The sequence below is a fragment of the Pollachius pollachius genome (assembly GCF_949987615.1).
Source record: "Pollachius pollachius genome assembly, chromosome: 9".
Classification (NCBI taxonomy): domain Eukaryota; kingdom Metazoa; phylum Chordata; class Actinopteri; order Gadiformes; family Gadidae; genus Pollachius; species Pollachius pollachius.
This window is the reverse complement of record NC_136942.1, coordinates 19,837,918-19,852,286: the sequence shown is the minus strand read 5'-3', so window position 1 is coordinate 19,852,286 and position 14,369 is coordinate 19,837,918. Positions and strand designations below refer to the sequence as shown.

Here is a 14,369-nt window from a genome sequence, read left to right as displayed (position 1 = left end):
CATCTGCTTAGTTTGGCATTAATGTAACAGGACATTGCAGTGAGCCGAGCCGGGGCTGCACGGCAATATGGCGAGGCTAAGAGCTCTGGTGGAGGCTCTCTTGTCAGCTTGCTTTCCTATCTTAGTGAGCTATTAATCTTGGAAGAGTGAGGGAGAGGCGTCCAGAGAGTGTACGTGTAAGAGTGAGAGAGGTGGGGCGGGGGCGAGAGAGGGCACGAACAAGAACCGAATGCCCTCCAGATAAAAAAAACGAATACACTGGCAACTATTTTTGAGCCGGCGACAAAGACTTGCACTAGCTTCTTCTCTCTCCGAGCGACTAAATGGCCCTGTGGCAACGGACAGCCCGTGGTGCTCCCTGAGAACGCAACGCCCGAGCAGACCCCCCGTAATTAATAGGAAGTGTGTCCACCGCGTTCTGAGTACCACACACCCGGCAACGATGTAATATTGCATCTTTTTCGTTTATTGCAACAAACAAGTCGTCTGTGGTCCCGCCGAGTGTGTTTGTCACGCGGTAATATTTGATGAATGCAGCGTTCCGCAAACACACTCTCTAAAAGGCAGGCCTTGAATGGGGGTTTAATCCCGGCGCTGTGTTCGGAGGGGAGTTCCCACAAGACTGAGTGGTTTTTGGTTTATCCGTGCGTGTGTGCGCGCGTGCTTGTGTGTGTCTTTCTCTTACTCACGCTTCCTTCCTGTGCTCCGTCCCCCCGCTGCAGGCCAGGGATGACATACTCAACGGCTCCCACCCTGTGTCCTTTGATAAGGCCTGCGAGTTTGCCGGCATCCAGGCTTACATCCAGTTCGGGCCCCATGTGGAACACAAACATAAGCCAGGATTCCTGGAGTAAGTCCTTCTTATCGGACAACACACACATTTAACACCCCGACCAGCCGCACCTGGGTCGCTTTTCAGTGGCCGTGCTCCAGCGTTGATTTGGTGCGTGTGTTTGTTCAAACAGTTCCCAAGCCGCACTGCTCTTCCTGTGTGTGTGTGTGTGTGTGTGTGTGTGTGTGTGTGTGTGTGTGTGTGTGTGTGTGTGTGTGTGTGTGTATGTGTGTGTGTGTGTGTGTGTGTGTGTGTGTGTGTGTGTGTGTGTGTGTGTGTTGGTGATTCCTTCCAGGGATTTTCCAATGTAAAAGGCTCAGGGCTGGCTCACGTCAGCTGCTAGAACTGTTGGTGTTGATCAGCAGGCACCGTGGCAGGAATGACCTCATCTGTAGAAGTATTGCAGAAGACGAAATGCCGGCAGCACAATTTGTAACCTTGTAAAAATGCCCTGTTCTTGCCCCCCTGTGCACCCCCACAGCCTGAAGGAGTTCCTACCCAAAGAGTACATTAAGCAGAGGGGATCAGAGAAGAAAATATTCCAAGTATGTTAAGTATCAGGAGGATTTGCCCGACATTCTTAGTACTGTTATGTTGAACTGTCGCACGCATTAACTGGCATGTAACACGACCAAGATAGCATTGTTCAAAGCAAATTACTGAAGGTCCTGTAATCCGTCACAGGAGTCTTGACACGTGTGTGTTCTTTCTGATGCAGGATCATAAGAACTGTGGGGAAATGACGGAGATCGAGGCCAAGGTCAAGTATGTCAAGCTGGCCCGGTCCCTGCCGACCTACGGAGTGTCCTTCTTCCTGGTCAAGGTGAGATCCCTCAGCAGTGTCTCACAGGCAGGTGGTACGCCCTGCGAGAGCCCCACAGCGGGCGAGAATATACAAAGATGTTCCACGAATAAATCCTGATTCGAGATCGGATATTTCAGTATTGGTCCCAGTGTCGTTCCGGGGAGGTATAAAAAGGAGAGATCAATGCAGGTCTTACTATTAGAAGCGATTTGTGTGCCATGAAGGAAATCTGCTTAATGAGGGGCTGTAGTTACAGCAACAGACTGGCTCCCCTCCAGCATTAACGAGCAACAGCAGCTGTGTACTAACCGAGTGTAGCCCTACTGTCAAGTGCTGTCACACATTTATGACTTTGATGAAGCCATCGAAACATGAAACGTGGTTCCGGTTTCACAGCACAAAGCAATATCTTTCAACAGTAAGGGGTTCACTGCACTTCTGGAAGCACGTTTGAGACCATGATAATTTGGGCTTCGGGCTGGACCGGCAAAGTGAGAGTGCAGTCTTGCCGGCATGATGGGAGGCAGCAGGGACTCTGAAAAGAGCTTTTCGGTGGAGGCCCATTTGGGTTCTAAACTGGGTTGGAAATGGGGAGAGTCTCGTCGGCTATTGTGCTCCTAATGGACAACAATATGCAATGTTTTCGCAAGCATCTGAAGCAGAGAATCCAAGGTCAGGATTCATTTTGGTGTGTGTTTGTGTGTGTGTGTGTGTGTGTGTGTGTGTGGGTGTGTGTGTGTGTCTATGTGTGCGTGTGCGTGTGTGACATGAGGTAAAGCGATGGAGATTTTAAGACACTGTTAAATAATTCACTCCATAGCCACTTTCTCTTGCAGCTAAAAGAGGCAGAGAGACAAGATGCGTGGTTGCTGTAGAACTGGAGCACATTCTATGAATCTCTGTCTGACTTCATCCTGGAGAGCTCATCGATAGCTTAATTGCCATCAAAAATATTTAATTTAGGTTCAACAATATGTAGTAAAAGAGGGATGATTTCTCCCGATAGTGGGTTTGCATGCGCATGTGTATGCGTGTGTGAGTGTTAAGAGTGTGTGTGTGCATACCTGTGTGCGCTGGTACGTGTCTGGAGCCAATTAAAGACTCTTTTGACATTGATTCAACCTTCTCTTTGGCTTCTTCCTGCCAGATATCTTCCCAGGGACGTTGGATTAAAAATAAATGTATGAAACAGTCTAAGAAAAAGCACAGAACCACTTAAGATAGAACGACTTCCTGACTTGAATTCAAACCTTGCATACTGACACACAAAGCAGTTGATTTAAAACAATGGATGGCTCCTTCCAACCCTGGGAAACTATTGTACTCATCACTTCAACCTTATCCGTCCTTTTGAGAAAGAATATTGAAATGCAAGGTTTCCTCGGCCTTTGTTCCTACCTCTTCATTTTGACCATGAGCTGCACAGAGCCCCCGCATTATGGATCTACGATGCCTGGTTGACTCCCTCGCTCCTCCAAACCTGTAATCTTCTCTGTCGTGCCGTCATACGCTCCTGGAGGCGGGCCAAGTGGGCCTTCAACCCAACAGCCAGACATTATAGATTTGCATCGAGCGACGGGGTCGCACCGGAGCCATCGGTGCAGAGAGCCCCACGCTGGGGGCTGACAGTGAGTGCAACCTGGGTAGACTGGGCCCAGTGGGTACAGCGGTTTAACAAGACCCGGCTCGGCAGGGTTCACAGCCAGAGTCCCTCGCCTCACCGCCGGCCGTGATCCCACAGACTGTCTAAAGGTCGGGAGAACCGATGAGGAAGGGGGGCATTATTAAGACGGCTCTGCCCAAGCAACGCAGCGCTTGCGTTTGATTACCTTTTTTACTGCTGTGTCTGAATCATCTCTGTAGGTGGGGAACACCCCCTTGGTCTTGTCTTTCTTTCTTTTATTCCTCTTTTGATTCTTTCTTTCTTTCTTTCTTTCTTTCTTTCTTTCTTTTTTTCTCTCCTTCTTTGATTCTTTGTTTATTTATTTGCTCCTTTCTTTCCGTCCTTATTTCTTTCCTTCTTTTTTTCCTTTTTACTTTCTTTCCTTCTTTCTTTCTTTGTCTTTGATTCTTTCTTCTTTCCTTCTTTCTCTCTATCCTCCTTTCTGTCTTCCTTTCCTTCCTTCTTTCCCCTACCTCAGGAGAAGATGAAGAGCAAGAACAAGCTGGTTCCCCGGCTGCTGGGCATCACCAAGGAGTCGGTGATGCGGGTGGAGGAGAAGACCAAAGACGTGGTGCAGGAGTGGCCCCTCACCACTGTCAAGAGATGGGCCGCCTCGCCCAAGAGCTTCACCCTGGTACCGCCTCGCCCTCCCCAACTACACACTACATGATGCACACATAGGAACATCATGCTGCTGCTCCGTACAGGAACGTATAGGCCTCTTAATGGACCGCGTTTAACCACAGCTCCCACAGCTGTTGTTCTCCAACACGAGTCTTGCATTGATTGGGCTTTAAAGGGAGCTATATGTGGTTTACTTTGAGGCCTTTTAACCTGCACTTTCCTCCCAGAATATAATAGATTCTATAGGAGAGGGAGACATGGGAGAGATCAATGTTTTATTCATTCGAGAGCTATTTCCATTCTGTAACAGCTGCTGTTGTTGACAGCACAGTATGTTTCCCCACTCAATCGTCTTATTAGGCCGGTCGGCTCCCCGCTAGAAAGGAACACTGCATTTAAAGATTAAATAGGATGTGCCCATTTGGAAATAGAAAAAACGAAGGAAAAAACGGATTGCGTGTGTTTACCAGCACTGATTTGAATGAATAATTGTATCTCTCTATGGAACGCTTTGAAGTGAACAGTGGAGAGATTTCCCACTGAAAACGTCTAGCTGTAAATCAGCAGCTAGAAGATGCTGGGACAAGCGTGAAAGCCAGTCAATTTTCTCCTTTTATCCGTCGAAGGAATGATGGCGGTTTGAGTTGGCGGTTTTATCGAACCACCTCATCTTGTGAGGAAACCACAAGTCACCGGAGCAGAAATCACCACAGGACTTTGAAAAAATAACGGTATTTTAAAAGCTGCTAGATTTACCTGAGACCCCTTTTGCTTTGTCTTCCGTTGTGCTCTGAAGGATTTCGGGGAGTACCAGGAGAGTTACTACTCGGTTCAGACCACAGAGGGAGAGCAGATATCTCAGCTTATCGCCGGATACATCGACATCATCCTCAAAAAGGCAAGACATCATCTCCAGGCCTGTGGAAAAGACTTGCCGGCTTTGCATTCTACTATGCGCGCCATTCTTACCATGCTATGGGTCGTTAACGTTAGCCATTTTGTGCTTACCATGCTAGTGGTTGTTAATGCTAACCATGTCATGCTTACCATGCTAGTGGTTGTTAATGCTAACCATATCATGCTAACCGTGTTAGTGGTTGTTAATGCTAACCATATCGTGCTAACCATGTAATGCTTACCATGCTCTTGTGTACGTGGATCTAAACCATGTCATGCTTACAAGGCTGGTGTACGTTAAGGCTTACCATGTCATGCTTACTATGCTATATACTAACTATATATAGTGTAGATTATTGCTAACCATGCTAGTGTACGATAATGCTAACCATGCTAGTGTAAGGAAACTTTGAGATTTTCAACCTGGATCCTATTTTTGGATCATTTTGGGTCCAAGGAACTAATGCAGACAATCCTTTGGGAAATAGGTCCAGCATTGAGAGAGTAAACTGCTCCCGTAATCTAAGGAAACGGGCTGATACTGGCTGTAATCCTTTGGGGCCATAGAGCCACGCCAATGTATCCTCTAAGGGGCTTGTTTTTGCCCCTCATGGGCTCAGATTGTATCCTAACATTATGGAAGTGATCCCTACAGGGAATGAAACTTGTTCCTTTACCTTTCACTTGATCACGTCTGTTTGTTATTATATCCAACCAAGTCTTGCTCAAAGAGAAGTCTTGCGAGGGTTGAATTGTTGCAGGAAGAGAAGAGTAGAAGCGGGAGTAAACTGGAGAGAGCAGAGTTTGTTGTGTTGGCCTACAGAAAGCTTAGTGTTATCTAAAATATTCGGGTGAAGGGAAGTTGAGAGGGTAATGACATAGGGAACATCCTGCAATCATTCCAGAGAGAGACTTCTACTTGAGAGTCTTGGTTGGTCACAATAACAAACACAGCAGATCCGCAAGACCCAAAATAATCGAAAATAGAGTCCAGGTTGACCCTTGAATGTTTTTCCTTGAATGCTAACCATGTCATGCTATCCATGCTAGTGTACATTGATGCTAACCATGTCATGCTAACCATGCTAGTGTACATTGATGCTAACCATGTCATGCTAACCATGCTAGTGTACATTGACGCTAACCATGTCATGCTAACCATGCTAGTGTACATTGATGCTAACCATGTCATGCTAACCATGCTAGTGTACATTGACGCTAACCATGTCATGCTAACCATGCTAGTGTACATTGATGCTAACCATGTCATGCTAACCATGCTAGTGTACATTGATGCTAACCATGTCATGCTAACCATGCTAGTGTACATTGATGCTAACCATGTCATGCTAACCATGCTTGTATGTTGATGGTTTCTGGTCTTTCATTTCAACAGAAGCAGAGCAAGGATCGCTTCGGCCTTGAGGGGGATGAGGAGTCCACCATGCTGGAGGAGTCGGTCTCTCCAAAGAAGTGAGGGATTACCTGTGTGTGTGTGTGTGTGTGTGTGTGTGTGTGTGTGTGTGTGTGTGTGTGTGTGTGTGTGTGTGTGTGTGTGTGTGTGTGTAGAGTGCTCATGCTCGCCCCTGTGGGGTTCATACTGGGCTAAACACAAGCGTCTGCTGACCATTCATTCAGGCTCTGAAGGCTGGTTACCCCTCATGTGATTTCAGCCCTCACTTTAATTGTGCATATAAATAAAATTCTACATGGCCAGGCACAGTAACCACAAGAGGACTCATGTAAAAGTAAAACACACACAAACGTCGTGGATTTTTCAAACGTACTCAAACGTAAGTGTTAGTTTGCCGAAATATATATATTTTGACAAACTAACTGTCCCCCAATGGGACAGTGAAGCTGCTTGATTATCATATTTATTTTTCTCATGAAGATATCTTCTTCCTGAAAACATTTAATTTGCATCTTGCCTCTGTAATGATTTCACCATTGGGGGCCTGTCACTCCTGGTTTGGGCGGCTGGTTTCTCAGCGAGTGGAGTCAGATGAGGGCTGACGGGCTGGTGTTCTGTCACACCGCACTGCCGGGCCATTCGTCACTGTATATATACGTGTCCTTTTCTTCTGCTGAACACACCAAGTCTTCCCCTCCGTGCCTGGCGACAGATGCAGAATGGCAGGATGCATGCCGCTGCCCTCCCGATTCATGTTTTGGCTCTCACAAAATCATAATTGCTGCCTCTCAAAACAAGCCATAATTAACAATTAGATTTGGTGTCATCCGTTGAACATGACAGCGTAGCCACTCGTGCGTGCGTGTGTGTATGTGCGTGCTTGCGTGTGTGTGTTTGTGCGCTTGTGCTTTTGCTGTTGCCAACAAATAGTGGATGTCTTGTTCATCAACTTCTTTCCCTTTGTATATCCTCCATTGTGTGTCTTATTCGACAAAAAAAAGCAATTCAAAAGGTTTTGCTAGTTTTGCGGTTAAACCATAACTGGGAAGGCGATTCCGCTCTAAAGTGAAACCCTATACCTAGAGACAGAGAGCTGCATGCCACATCAATTTATAGAGAAGCAGTGCCTTAAGTCCTGTATGGCAGTTGTACAGTTGCCCTGACGTGTTTCATTCACATCAATAAAAGAGACAAAGAGGCTCTCTGAGGCCTCAGTATACTTGGAGTGTGTTTCTGATGCTCTGTAGAGATAACTTCTGGGACTAGCCAGAAAATGTTGTGCAGCAAGTGAATCCACCGTCCTTGATCGGGGTCACGAGCCGTATCTTTAGCTAAATGCACCGAATTGATTCACCTGTTCCTCTCAGGAACGCGTCTCATACAACAGCTCTCATGTTCATCAATACAGAAACGTTCACTTTGTTTAAGGGCAGGGGAAGCAGCTCTCCTCACACCCTCCCGACCGCCCTGTGTTGCTGCAGGTCCACCATCCTGCAGCAGCAGTTCAACCGCGTGGGCCACGTGGAGCACGGCTCGGTGGCGCTGCCCGGCATCATCCGGTCCGGCTCCGTCGGCGGGCCGGAGAACTTCAACCTGGGCTCCATGCCCTCGGCCCAGCAGCAGATCACCACGGGCCAGATGCACCGGGGACACATGCCCCCTCTGGTAAGTGTTACAGATGGTCTGGTGCTTAAGACGATAACGACGGGAACCAGGGATTCATTACTAAGCTGGCTCTCGTTTAGACGGTAGCTTTCTATCGACCGGCTTAGTGTCTGATCGGGACTCGTTTCCTTTTGAAGCTATTTTGTGTAAGGGTATTTTAAACAGGGTTTGAATGGTGTTCTAGATACGGTGTTGGACCCACAGCTTCCATGAACCAGGTTTGATCCCCTGTGTCTACAGCCTTATCTGCAGGCATCCTTTTAAGAAGATGCCTAACCCCCACCTACCTAGTGGATTTTATCTGTGGCAATACCACTGGATATGGATATTTCAAAGAAACGTAGCCGTCCGTTGCATGACCCATAGAAGGGAGTGGATCTTCAAAGTCGAACGAGGTCTTTGTGAGCATGGAGGAGGAATGGTGAACTCCCTCCTGCCACTGGGAGTTGGATTCAGATGCTCTGTGAAGATAACGGCGAGCCAGAAAATGTTGTGCAGCGAGCCAATACACTGTCCATGAAAAATGGTCAAGAATCTTATTTTTTAGCAAACAGGTTGTGCTTAATGAACTGAGTTAATGTACCTGCTGCTGACAAGAACATTCCTCATATAACAGGTCTTATGCACATAAATATAAAATCGTTAACTTTCTTTAAGTGTTTAGTTCCAACATATTACAACACCAATTACATGTGATGTGTGCTATGAGGATACACAAAAATAGTGTGCATTTATATGTATTTGCACAAAAATATCATAATCAGGGAATCCTTCACTAATTAGAGAAACATCAAAGATGCCCTTTCATTTTTATGTCTCAACTCACCTGTCTTAGCTTGCCATATGTTCCACCACCTGTGTTTTTATGTGTGTCTGTGTTTGTCTGTGTCTGTGTGTGTGTGTGCGTGATCGCGTGCGTGCGTGCGTGCGTGCGTGCGTGCGTGCGTGCGTGTGTCTGTGTGTGTGTGTGTGTGTGTGCGTGCGTGCGTGCGTGCGTGCGTGTGTGTGTGCCTGTGTGTGTGCGTGATATTGTCCTGCCAGAGCTTGGCCCAGCAGGCCTTGATGGGGACCATCAACAGCAGCATGCACGCGGTGCAGCAGGCCCAGGCTGACCTGGGACACGTGGGGGACCTGCCCCCGCTCGGTCACGACCTGGTGAGCTCAGTGCGCCTCCGCAACATTGACACACTCAATATCGGGATTACATTTTACAAATATTAAATAGTTTCCTGGGCTAATTATTTTGGTTTTTTTTCCCAAATATTGTATTTGGATCCATGGAGCTTTTGTATCAGTGTTCAAGTTAACACATGGTTTATGGCGGTATTACTGGCTTCATTGGCGAGAACTGGTTGTCATGTCATTGTATTTATCTCTACTATGGCGATATCTCTCCCATAGAGATTAAGTATTGTGATCATAGGTAAGGCCATCAGTCAATAGGACGTTCATTCATTTTCTACATAGGAACTATGCAATGGATGACATTACGAAAGGATTGCAATATATCGCAATTTATTGAATGGTGACCATTGTATTGAATCATAGTTTTATATTCTTACCCAAACCAACCCCAATACAGAAAAGCAGTAACAAGGTACAAGATGCATTAAGCCCTAATATATAGTCACACGCCTTGAATTCTTCTCTTACATTTTGAAGGGCTGTACTGTTCCAGATATGCTCATTATTTAATATTGCTCTTTGATCGTCAGATCTCACGATAATTATGTGGAAGGTTCAGCAACCAAAGTAACATGTATTTAATTTCTGGGGCCAAGCTCCCACAATGCAGTGGGAGTAGTAGAGCTTTAGCCCTGTAATCCTCTACAAAGAGAATAAGTTGATATGAGCAGGAAAATTGCCCAGCGGGATCAAAGCCGATAGCCAGTCTTTGTTTCTGTATCTCACCCACTCAAAGGCGTCCAGGGTTTGGGTGCAGAACAAAGTGGATGAATCCAAACATGAAATCCACTCTCAAGTCGATGCCATCACCGCCGGCACGGCGTCCGTCGTCAATCTCACCGCAGGTGAGTGCAGCGCCTCCATCAGTACCCAACGAAATCATGTTTCTGCATTCCTCTCAGCTATCAGTGGTGGTGAGAACCTGCCATGGAAAAAGCAGACCTAAAAGTCGACTCCACCAGCCCTGATAAGGTTGTCCTTTGATGCCAAAGTCTTGAGAAAAACTGTTGTGTTTCAAGCAAACCAAAACAATGAGAGTGTTGCAGCGGTTCCCCTGGTGCTTGGCCCGGGGCCAGCCAACTTCCTGTCCACCTCTCGCTGCGTTTTAATCTCTCCCAGCCATCTGCTCGGACGCTCCGTCCCGCTACCTTGCTCAGTCTTGATTGGCCCGTCCCTGCGTAACCATGCCAAATGGCCCCTAATTATGACACTAACGTTCCTGTCTCGGTGCACGTGTGTGGGTGTATGTATGTGTGTGTGTTGGGGGGGGGTTATACCTGACACCTGCACGCCTTCACTAAGCTTTATAAATCGATGCGGCAGAACATTGGCTGTGAAAGATCCTAAAAGAGGGCCTGAGGGATGTGTGCTTTATCAGGAGAGTGAGTGTGATGGCCAGGTGGTTAGGATTGCTTCCCTGCCCAGCGGTACCCGGGATCCAGCCCGTGTCCACAGTCTACCTGTATGAGTAATCCCAGAGCAGGATACCAGCTCAGAAGTTGCTTCTAAGCCTGTGATACACGACTTAAAGGGGAACCGCCACGCTCTGCTATTTTTGGAGTTTAAGAGAGTTCTGCTTCATACACCTGTAGTGGTGAAGTGTAGTGTAGTGGAATTATCACGGTCCACAGCATCGACTCCATCCCCCTGAAAACGTGGGGGGAAATGAGCCCCATTGCGTTCTTTTCTGAATCCGCCTGAAGCCAAACCCCGGACCAGAAACGTAAACCATCCAATTTCTTTGCCATTTGGTCGCAGAAACACCAAAGAAGCGGTGCTCTCTTATCGTGGAAAATATGAATCTCACCCCTCCACCCTCGCAGGAGAGCCGGCCGAGACTGACTTCTCTGCGGTGGGCTGCGCCATCACCACCATTTCCTCCAACCTGACGGAAATGTCCAAGGGCGTCAGGCTGCTGGCGGCGCTGATGGACGACGAGGTGGGCAGCGGACACAAGTTGATGGGCGCTGCCAGGACTCTGGCGGGGGCCGTGTCAGACCTGCTCAGGTCTGTGGAGCCCGCCGCCGCAGAGGTGAGGAGAACGCCGTCTCAGTGCACACGCTCACAGCCCGCAGCTGAGGCAGCTGAGGCCGTCAACCTTGGAGTTTGTTGTTGTTGCTGAAAGCTTTTTTCTTTTTATATATATATCTATCCTCTCTTCTAAAGCTCATGTTTGCAGAGCCTGAAGCGAAGGCAGTCGATACACTTTCTCAACAATTGGATTGCGTATTATTTCGGTTTCCTTTAATCCTCCCGTCGGTATCTCATGTTTATTCGGTCCTGGGACGGTGGATACACAATCCAGCACTGGAGTGTGTTTTTTTTTTTTTACCTTACCTCCTTTTGATCCGACTGAGTTACGAGTGTGATATGATTGACCCCGGTTCGCACTGCACCAGGAGCCAGCCCTTCTCCCAGCACATGTTGTGCACGGTCGGGCCCAGGGCGGGGGAGGGGCGGGCTGCGTGGGAGAGGAACGGGGTCAGCGGCGGCGTAGTGAATGTGATGATGTAATCCCCATGCAGCCCAGACAGACGGTGCTGAGCGCCGCAGGAAGCATCGGCCAGGCCAGCGGGGACCTGCTCCGTCACATGGGGGAGGGCGAGACCGACGAGAGGTTCCAGGTTGTGCACCCACCCACGCACGCACGCATGTGCACACGCACACACATCCACACACACGCATACACACACCCAGGGACGCACACACGCACGCGCACACACACGCACACACACCGCCGTTGCTACGGCAGCCCTGCCAAACAGGAAGGGACTAGACTTGGTTACAGGCAACTGTTTTTAAAACACATCACACATACAGTTGGGCCATTGTTGTGGAACACGATTGTACTGTAACACTGTTGTCATGTATGTCAATGTCGTTTGCCCTCTTTACTTTTTATGTACTGCGTCCGTTAATTATTATCATTATTATCATATCATCAAGTCAATCTCTGCCAAATGCTAATCCTATGCTAATACCATTCCAACCTTTTTTAAAATGTTTTCAACTTTCACCTACTGCAACAGAACCGTCGTCTCATCAACAGCTCTATGAATTGGCACCATGAGTCGATTTAACTGAAGAATACACAAAACATACTCAGAAGTACTCACATACTCACGTACTCCAGCACATTCCCGGGTTCCCTGAGGGCCCCGGTGCAGAGGCAGCTGGGCCCGTGGTAACGGCGGTTTGGGTTGTTTCCCCAGGACATCCTGATGAACCTGGCCAAGGCGGTGGCCAACGCGGCCGCCATGTTGGTGCTGAAGGCCAAGAACGTGGCGCAGGTGGCGGAGGACACGGTGCTGCAGAACCGCGTGATCGCGGCCGCCACGCGCTGCGCCCTGTCCACCTCCCAGCTGGTGGCCTGCACCAAGGTACGGACCGGGGGCCGGGTCACCGGGGGCACGGGGGGAGGGAACGAGGTACGGACCGGGGGAGGGAACGAGGTACGGACCGGGGGAGGGAACGAGGTACGGACCGGGGGAGGGAACGAGGTACGGACCGGCGGGGGGCGAGAGGGAGGGGGTGAGGTGGGGGGGGGGGGGGAGAGCGAGGGAGCGGGTGAGTCGTAGCGGCTGCCTTTGGATAAGCCGCGTTGAAAGAAGGCTTAAGCGTTCTTTCAACGCGGCCTTCTTCAGTAGTAGCGTCTTCAGCAGCTCACGTCGTGTTTTAGGTGTCACACACTCAATAGGTTTTTTTTACAAAGACAACTGTTACGTAATGTTCTTTAAATATACCTTGTGTAATAACTATGCCATTGAGTGAGGTATATTGTTGTGGATATTAATTCAATGGTTGTTACATACGGGTAAAGCTGTGGGTGGAGCTTGTGTTAGCTTACTGCTAAACGTACAGATATCATATATAATTTACATATTTACACAGACCACCAAACAACACTAACATAAATTTAATTAAATAAGACATATTACACCTTTAATTGTCACAGATAGTCATTGAGCACGAGGACTGTAGATGTAAGAAACAAACCATGAAGGGCTTTCCTGGCATTGGGAGATAATGTGAGGTGCTTCCCACCACGGAGGTGATTAAAGACAGGGTATGAATTACTCTGATTGACATTAATGTTTTTTATCCACTCAATCATTGGAAATCAAAATCTTTGTCTGCGGCGCTTTCGGCATATTGTTTTTGCGTAGTCACGCAGCAGCTGGGCCATAGCTGTGTTAACCGCCGTTATTCATGTAACGTGTGTAGCGCAGTGCATAGGAACCGCGAGCAGGAAGGGGTGTCCCGTTAGTGGACGACAGTGCACACCCCTGGAACGTTATCGGCTTTTCTATTGGCTCTACTATTGGCTCTTCTATTGGCTCTTGTATTGGCTCTTCTATTGGCTCTTCTATTGGCTAATCTGAATCCAGTATTGAACCATGCCGCAGTACAAAGACATATCTGAATCCAGTATTGAACCATGCGGCGGTACAAAGACATATCTGAATCCAGTGTTGAACCATGCGGCGGTATAAAGACATATCTGAATCCAGTGTTGAACCATGCGGCGGTACAAAGACATATCTGAATCCAGTGTTGAACCATGCGGCGGTATAAAGACATATCTGAATCCAGTGTTGAACCATGCGGCGGTATAAAGACATATCTGAATTCTGAATCCAGTGTTGAACCATGCGGCGGTACAAAGACATATCTGAATCCAGTGTTGAACCATGCGGCGGTATAAAGACGTGTCCCCCCTGCCCGCGCCCCCCAGGTCGTGAGCCCCACTATCAGCTCCCCCGTGTGCCAGGAGCAGCTGGTAGAGGCGGGCAAGCTGGTGGAGCGCTCAGTGGAGACGTGCGTGCGGGCGTGCCGCACGGCCTCGGAGGACGGCGGCGGCGGCGGCGGCGGCGGGGAGCTTCTGACCCAGGTGGGCGGGGCGGCGGGCACGGTCAGCCAGGCACTGGGCGACCTGCTGCAGCACGTCCGGCGCTACGCCAGCCGCGGCGAGCCCATCGGCCGCTACGACCAGGCCACCGACACCATCATGAACGTGACGGAGAACATCTTCACCTCCATGGGCGACGCCGGTGAGCCAGGGAGGGAGGAGGGAGGGAGGAGGGAGGGAGGAGGTGGGGGGAGACGGACGGAGGGAGGGAGAGGGTGGAGGTGAATGGAGACGGAGGAAAGGAAGGGGCGAGAGAAGGGAGGGAGAATGACTTGGCAGAATTAGCGTTCACATTGTGAGCAGTGACTCTGCAGATTTTTATGTTTGATTCATATATAAACATATAAAATGTTAATGTGCTTTATGAGAACATTA

The 14,369-nt window shown here is 48.6% G+C and overlaps 1 protein-coding gene across 1 annotated transcript in view; it reads left to right on the top strand.

Moving 5' to 3' along the window:
* tln2b (talin 2b) overlaps positions 1-14,369 on the top strand; it is a gene marked incomplete at both ends in the record, with an annotated part of 58,992 nt that overhangs the window by 5,378 nt on the left and 39,245 nt on the right. The window contains 13 exons of the mRNA XM_079743442.1: positions 723-850; positions 1,314-1,377; positions 1,551-1,655; positions 3,779-3,934; positions 4,721-4,822; positions 6,218-6,294; positions 7,717-7,900; positions 8,942-9,055; positions 9,822-9,930; positions 10,909-11,117; positions 11,611-11,709; positions 12,298-12,465; positions 13,821-14,136. Coding sequence (XP_079599568.1) covers positions 723-850; positions 1,314-1,377; positions 1,551-1,655; positions 3,779-3,934; positions 4,721-4,822; positions 6,218-6,294; positions 7,717-7,900; positions 8,942-9,055; positions 9,822-9,930; positions 10,909-11,117; positions 11,611-11,709; positions 12,298-12,465; positions 13,821-14,136 — 1,831 coding nt within the window. The remainder of the gene's footprint in view (positions 1-722; positions 851-1,313; positions 1,378-1,550; positions 1,656-3,778; positions 3,935-4,720; positions 4,823-6,217; positions 6,295-7,716; positions 7,901-8,941; positions 9,056-9,821; positions 9,931-10,908; positions 11,118-11,610; positions 11,710-12,297; positions 12,466-13,820; positions 14,137-14,369) is intronic.